Genomic DNA, 7586 nt, shown 5'->3' with positions numbered 1-7586 from the left:
TCACTACTTAATATATGTATGTAGCTACTGCTTTAAAGCTTTAAAATGATTTATATACATGCTGTGGGAATGTCAATTTTCATTGTATTTAAATTTAATGCACAGTTTATTGATATATGTATTTTCATTTTTTTTCATTTATGCCCCAATCATTTTTTCTGCATGCTTGACACAAATGAGGACATCTTTACAATATACAAGATATATGTACATCCTTCTACTTGCCTAATACAAATTGTAAAAAAATATGGGTTAAAGAGCATAAGGGAAGGGACAGGCACGAATATAGGATACTCTGCTACTTTCCCTACTTATTGCCCACAAGTAAAATGGCTACCGCAACACCAGAAGTGATGTCACTTCCTGTTACAAACAGAAAAAAAAAAAAAAAAAAAAAAAAAACGATTTTGACAAGCCACACTACACTCCCCCCAAACGAGTGATGTGATTGGCTAACCAATGAGGAAATCTACCAATGAAGAACCGGACCAGGATATTTAAACCAGAATGAGGAGGAGAGCAGTGAACACCGATTGAGAAAGCCCTCAAGTAGGGTGAAACGCGTCTCGGAAGTGAAGGATATTTATGGGACATTTTTTACTCTGTTTTATTTGTTTGTATTTTACTGCCTGCTGGCAAAATAAATTTTTATTTTTTATTCAAGTCTCCTCTGATCTTCACCAAACCTGCTCCAAGAAGGGAAAGTGTCTCCCTTATTGACACTCAAGCTGGTAAACTCAGAGCCGAGTACCTGGCTCTGAATAAGGTGAGCACCTATTTAAAGATACAGTATACTCACCTTTATAACCTAAGTTACTACACTATATTATCTCCTATTACGTTTTCTTTGTATCTCTTATCTCTGAGGGATTCCACCAACGCTTCAAAAAAAGGGGACAAGTACCACCAGACGGTACTAAAGCGCAAGTGATTTGAGCCTATCCCATCTTAGGCTCTAAAAAATGTGAGTTAGCATTCTGTTTTGATCACTGCACAACGGTTATTTACCATACAGATTTGCACTATTATTTCCCTGTATATGTTTTTCTTTCTATGTATATATACGCTGAATTTAAAGTGATACTGCTACAATATCAGGACTAGACGACCCTTGTTATAGGGTAGGTATCCATTATTATCACTGTATGCTCCACTCATATAGGTGAACTGCCTCTGGCTTTTCTACCTTTCTTCTAGTTTCTACAATTTGAGGTGGGTGTGAGGGACCCCCACAAGAGTGTTGTAGCATCTACACGATTTTCAATATTTTATAAGCACCTTTTGTACACAGTTTTTTTCATCTTTTTCTCTACAATTGGTAATGTACCTTTATAGACTTATTTATGTAAAAAAATAATCAGTTTGTCCGAATTGATTAGTCCGAAAAAAAAAAAAAAATAGTTCAGGTGCTCTGAAATTCGTTCAAAAGGTGTTTCAGTTTGGACAAATTTCATCCATGCAACAATTCCATACAAATTAAGAAAATGGCACAATAAGCTGTAAAATATAAATATGTATATATTTTGCAGAAATGTTTTCGCCATTTGATTCACAGATATTGTGAAAAGAAGTAACCAATAGAGGAAAAAAGAGCGGCGTTAGTGTTTGTAGGCAACTGCAAAGAATATAATAATCACTCCATTTATTATGTTGTGATGCAATACGTGATCATATTTCTTCTTCATTTTTTTTAAAGCTCGAAAATATCTAGGATGAAGCACATTTTGTGAATATGGATTAAAGTTGTTCCCAACATCAATAACCCTACTTTTTCTCCAGGAGGACCAACATATCCTTTGGGGCCCCTTTCTCCTTCTTTGCCAGGCTGGTCATTCTGTAGTTATAAAAACAGGTTTTCTACATGTTAAAATTGTCACACAAAAACTCAAGGTATACTGTTGTCAAAATGCATCCCATTTTTTTCAGTGGACTTCCCCATAATTAAATGATGGCAATGTTCAGTGTATAGTGGGTGCATGGCCAAATAGACTATAACATGAAGAGTCAAAATAACATTCAACGTACCCAGAGCTCTGCCGCTTCAACATAAATTTATTATTTTATTTTTTTTCAAATACAGTTTCTTACTGTGAATGCAAAATGCATGGCAGACATGGAAGCATCAATCATAGAAACCGAGAAAATTATAGAAAAAATGGTGATAATGCAGTTAGCACACTAAACATTCACTTTTCCCATTAAAAAAACAGCGTGTAAAACTAAATAAAGAAATACGTAACTCAAATGTCCAGTCCTATTATTGTGTTAGTAAATCACTGTCTGTGTGGTCACTACAGTGCCCCAAGAAATGTCCACGCGATAACTCACTAGGTATTAGAAAACGGAGACACATCCCACCTGAATGGTTAGATACAGAGCCAGGTATTAGAAAAGGATATAGTGTTGGGGGGCGAAACATAGATTAGTTTACACAAACTACTCAAAATAATACAATTTTCATTATGGAATATCATTTCTGGGTACTAGAGATGTTAATGCACCACTTGACCTTTTGGTCTCTTGGTTTCTAATAATGTCTCCACAATCCTCCTTGGCATCATTTCCAATTTAATGTGCTTCACTCACTGTAATGTATGCTCTATATAAAATATACAGTCTTATACATTCTTAATCTTCATTATGCTTCATATGCAACAAGTTGTAGAATGAAGTGAAGAATTGAAAGTACTCACAAAACACAACCATGACCAACATGACCTTATTTGTAAACTTACATCATCTCCATTGTCACCATGCAACCCGTGCTCTCCTTTTAAGCCAAAGTAGCCTTTAACGCCCTACAACATGAAATGAGAAGTTACCAGGAACAACATCTTAAAATGAACAGATATACTAAGTGATAGAGCATCCAATCCCTTCATGGGTCATAGATACTGTATGTAGAAAGCACTATATGGAGCCAGTTGTTTCTACAGACATTGTTTGGCATGTAATCAGGTATTCCTGTTTTAACACATATAAAAAAAACTTAAACAGTGCTAATATAAACTAGTACGTAAACTGGAACTTGAATAGAAGACGCGTCTTGAAATTAAATAATCTTCCATGTACTTACGTGGTTATTCCACAGTGATTGAGCATTGAACAATCATTACTGGCATGTAGGCTTCACACAAGTATTTAGAACAAGGAATGCCACATGGCCAGTTGACAAGATTTCAGCCATGATATCCTAAGTCCTCTTGTAGAAGACTAGGGGAGTGGAGCAAAGCTGCACCATTTTGTTTCAGATCTTTGACCATGTATATTTATATTTCCCGCAGCTTTAATACTCACCGCAGCTGCCTACATGTCTGTGTTTTCTTAATCTAATGTACTTTTTGCAGAAAGGTTACATTAAAACAAACACTGGTAATAGGCATTGAGTACAGTCTTTACCTTTTGTCCATCTGGTCCACGCAGACCTGGAAAACCCTGGAGAATAAAAAAACTAGTTGTAAGTATTTCCTCAAACAGGGTTATTCATTAAACTGGAAAGTGCCATGAATTGACCAAGGAACTGTAGATTTTAGGCTAATACAGTAAGGCTGGAACATAACCAAATTAGTTTCTATTTCTTTAGTTTAGCTATTTTGACATTTGCATTTCCTGTGTCAATTCTAGGCAATTCTCAGTGTTAAGCCTGATAGACTCTGTTCTAGATTTTACAGTAAACAGTTCACTTTTCACTGCCTTACTTCTTTCTGCTAGTAAGAAGGACACAAAACTCAATTTAATTAGCTATTAAATGACAACGTTAACAGTAAATTTATCAGCCATATTGTAAATGTCTTGGGCATGGTAGCTGCTGTGGTCTACATATATCCTGAGTGATAAACATGGTAGTTTTTACAAAGCCATCGCTCATCAGTATATTATCTCTGGGATCTGCTAATAAAAAAGATCACTGTAGGTACTATAACAATTTAATCTCGTTGAATTTGCTGTAGTTTCTGGAGTCAATTAGCATCGAGGGCACACTGTGTTAAACACTGTCAAACAAATAAAATAGCTAAAAAAAAAGCCAACTACAAACAAGCTGCTCTCCCATAACCCAAATCCTCTTGGGGTTAATACATCAATAGTATATAGAAGCAAAGAGGAACACACTCTATAGAATATTAATATTCTCTTTCTCTCTCTCTCTAAAGAGATGTTCAATTGGGTTCAAGTCTGGGCCACTCAGGGACATTGCTAAACCACTCTTGTTTTGTCTTGGTTGTGTGCTTAAGGTCATTGTTCTGTTGCAAGGTGAAACTTCTGCCCAGGCTGATTAACAATATTTCCATTTTGCTGCATTCAGTTTTTCCTCAACCAAGTCCAATGTCTAAGTCCCTACTGATGAAAAACTTCCCCAAAGCATGATACTGTGATGGAATTTTGGTGAAATGTAAATTTAGTAGACCGAGATTTCCACGTGGCATATTTGTATGTTGTATTGATACCGGAGAAACTGACGGAAGCAAAGCACAGAGAGATGGACACAGGTTTCTTCAGGAAGGAAGAGATTCTTTATTGGATCACCGATCGGGACTCAGAGGGACTAATGTCACCAAAATACCACAAGTTCTGAGCCCCGGACAATAGTGCAGGCTCCTTATATAGGCACATAACTCCTCCCATATTAAGCTCCACCCGCACATTCTCTTAACCAATCAACACAAATAAGAATTAACTTCCTGTTTGACCGCATGGCTTGTCCAGCACAATGGAGGAGGGGGAATACTACATCCTGTATTCTTGCACATGCTCCGTACACTACTGATCGTATCTTGCCTCGTGCAACCAACTGATCGATACGTCAGCATATGCACGTACACATGCCACGTGGTAATCTCGGCCTACTAAATTTATTTTTACTGAGATTCCACCACAGTATCAGTTACTTAGCTAAGATGCTGTCATCAGTGTACTGAGCATGTGCAGTAATGCAGGAACTGAAATCACATTCCTTTCTCCTCTGTTTCGGATGAGCCATGTGGTCTGCCCATATAAGGAAATCCAAATCCTGTCCACCGATTGGTTAAGGGTATGTGCGGGTGGAGCTATTGATGGGAGGAGTTATAGTTCTATAAAAGGCATGTACTCCATGTGTTCACCCTCAGACCTGTTTTGGAAAGTTAGTTCATCTGAGACCCGATCGGTATGTTAATAAAGACCTCTTACTTTCTGAAAACCTGCATCCATCTCTCTGTGTCTGGCTTCTGCAAGTTTACTCGGTTACAATACTATCACCACCATGCTTTACTATCCTGGTGCAGGTGATGAGTTGGGCCTGGATTCTCCAGACATGGTGCGTTGAACTGAGGTCAAACAGTTCAATCTGCATTTCATCAGACTAGAACATCTTGTTTCTTTTTTATAATTCTTTATTTTTCATGTGCAAAAAATGTTACATCAAGCGTGCATAGCCACGACAGCATACGCAGGCAATTTGCATAATATTTCAAGTCGTAGTTGTTGTCAAGACAGCACATATTTTTTAAATTAACATGAGGTTAACAGGTCAGTTAACATTGGTGATTAGTAGTTTAGCATGCTAGGTTAAACAAGTTAATAATAAAGCTAGTTACACTGGTGCTTAGACATGTATTGCGTTCCATTAATTAGTAAGACAGCTTTTACGTTTAAATATTGGTTACACGTTGTTAACTGCAGGAATTGGTTATTAGGCCATTAGGCTCACCGCTGATTTGTACAGGTTTAAATTTACATTTGAGGTGTCCCTCCGTCTATGACTGACTAATTAGAGAGTGCATGGGTGGTTACAGAGATTAGCAGTGAAGCTTTATGACAAAAAACTCCTCGAGAGGAGATGTACCATCGTATTAAGAGCGACTATCGCTGATTAAATAAACATTCGGTAAGTAGTACTTATGGTACAAGGCATGATGTGAGGTGAAAGTCCAGCAGGAACGAGACATGCCTGCTAGTCCTCAGTCTCCAGCTTATTCATCCGATCCCTTTTGGTTGCGAGATGCAGTCCCCGAGAGCCACTGTCTCCTGAGGCGTCTGAGGCATAGCCGTAGTGAGGCACTCGGTGACCGGGTTGTGATGGTGCAGTTGCAGTATGTCAGGCAATCTGCGCTGACCTGCTGGGTAGGGAGCCTCCGTTCTGCTACGGGGTTGTTGCGGCTTGGCTTTGTTACGGGTGTTTGTGGGGCAGGCCCTGCGTCGGTGCTTGCTCCGCCAGTTCCTTCGTTGGTTCCGTTTTGGGGAGCCTTTGGCGGCGTTCATTCCGCGTCCGCCCCTGGGGGCCAAGGGTGCCAAGTGTGCGAATGGTGGGATAGTCTGTTTGGCTGTAGATTGGTCCAGCGCTCTTTCTGCTATCCTGGCCCAAAAGGCGTTAAGGATCTCGTCCAGCTTAGTCATGGTGTCCATTATCAGCACTCCTCCTGTTCCCATGTTTGCTGGCTGGTTTGCGGCGGCCGCCATTTTGGAGGTGGTGACCCCCGATGCATGCGGTCTCTGGGACATGAATGTCAGCGGTGTCCCTGTTGCTGGTGCCGGGATGACCCCCACCGGCAGGGGGGGAGGGAGGAAGGTTCGTGGATGGACCTCCGCAGATTGGAAGTCTGCTTTTAGGGAGCCCTGGGGCGGGTGATCGGCCGCTTCACCCGCGCCCCTACTCCTGATCAGGCTTGTGGTCGTTGCGGTAGGCCCCATCCGTGCTGCACAGGTTCCCAGCATGGTAACGGTGCAAGAGTGGTCTTATTTTGTTCTCCCCTGTGTCCCCAGCTTGGGTGTTGCGTTTTTAGTCGGGTTTGTAGCTCAGGGGCCAGGGTTTTTCAGGCAAAACAGGATTGTAGATGGGAGCTCGTGCTGTGCACGTCTGTGCAGCTCCACAGCCAGGCTCCGCCCTCGAACATCTTGTTTCTTACAGTACAGCAACAATACTTTAGGTGCTTTTTTTTTTGCAAATTTCAAGAGGGCTTTAATGTGCAGAAAAGCTTCTGCCTGGCCATTCTGCCATAAAGGCTGGATTGGTGGAATGTTGCAGTGATCGTTGTAGCAGTTATGGTGGTGATGCAAGTTTTTCCCATCTCCACATATAATCTCTGTAGCTCCTGTAGCTGTAGCGCTCTGTAGGTCCTTTTCCCCAATTGCTCAGTTTAGACAGGCTGCCAGCTCTAGGAATATTCCTGGTTGTTCCAAATATCTTCCATTTAAGAATTATGGAGGCCACATTGCTCTTGGGTATCTTCTACGCAGTTTAGTTTTTGTAGCCTGACTCAAATCTGTGCCTCAACACAATCCTGTCTCTGACCTCTGCAAGCATGTCTTTTGATATCGTAACTTGCTTTTTGCAATAATAATGCACTTACAGCTGTGGGAAATGTGTGAGCCTCTCCGAAACATGTCCAATCAATCACAAGGTAGAAATATCTCAAAGATGATGCAGAGAAACAGAATACATCTGATCTAAATTTCAAGTGCCATAGCAAAGGGTCTATATTTATCATGTCATATTTCAGTTTTTTCTTTTTCATAAATTTTTTCAAAAATATTTTTTGTGTAGATTGATGTGAGAAAAATAATAATTTAAACAACTGTAGCATACAGACAGTATTTTGTTAAAACATTGG

At 40.0% G+C, this 7586-nt stretch overlaps 1 protein-coding gene across 1 annotated transcript in view; it reads right to left on the bottom strand.

Annotated features, from left to right (window-relative positions):
• Nucleotides 1–1354: 1354 nt before the first annotated feature.
• Nucleotides 1355–7586, bottom strand: part of LOC134609441 (collagen alpha-1(VI) chain-like) — a 153267-nt gene continuing 147035 nt past the window's right edge. Inside the window, exons 25-27 of the mRNA XM_063453117.1 lie at nt 3400–3435; nt 2736–2798; nt 1355–1834 (exon numbers count right to left, since the gene is read on the bottom strand). Coding sequence (XP_063309187.1) covers nt 1691–1834; nt 2736–2798; nt 3400–3435 — 243 coding nt within the window. The 3' untranslated portion in view covers nt 1355–1690. The remainder of the gene's footprint in view (nt 1835–2735; nt 2799–3399; nt 3436–7586) is intronic.

This window comes from Pelobates fuscus, chromosome 4 (genome assembly GCF_036172605.1).
Source record: "Pelobates fuscus isolate aPelFus1 chromosome 4, aPelFus1.pri, whole genome shotgun sequence".
Lineage (NCBI taxonomy): Eukaryota > Metazoa > Chordata > Amphibia > Anura > Pelobatidae > Pelobates > Pelobates fuscus.
The sequence above is the reverse complement of the archived record's forward strand: the minus strand, read 5'-3'. Positions and strand labels throughout refer to the sequence as shown.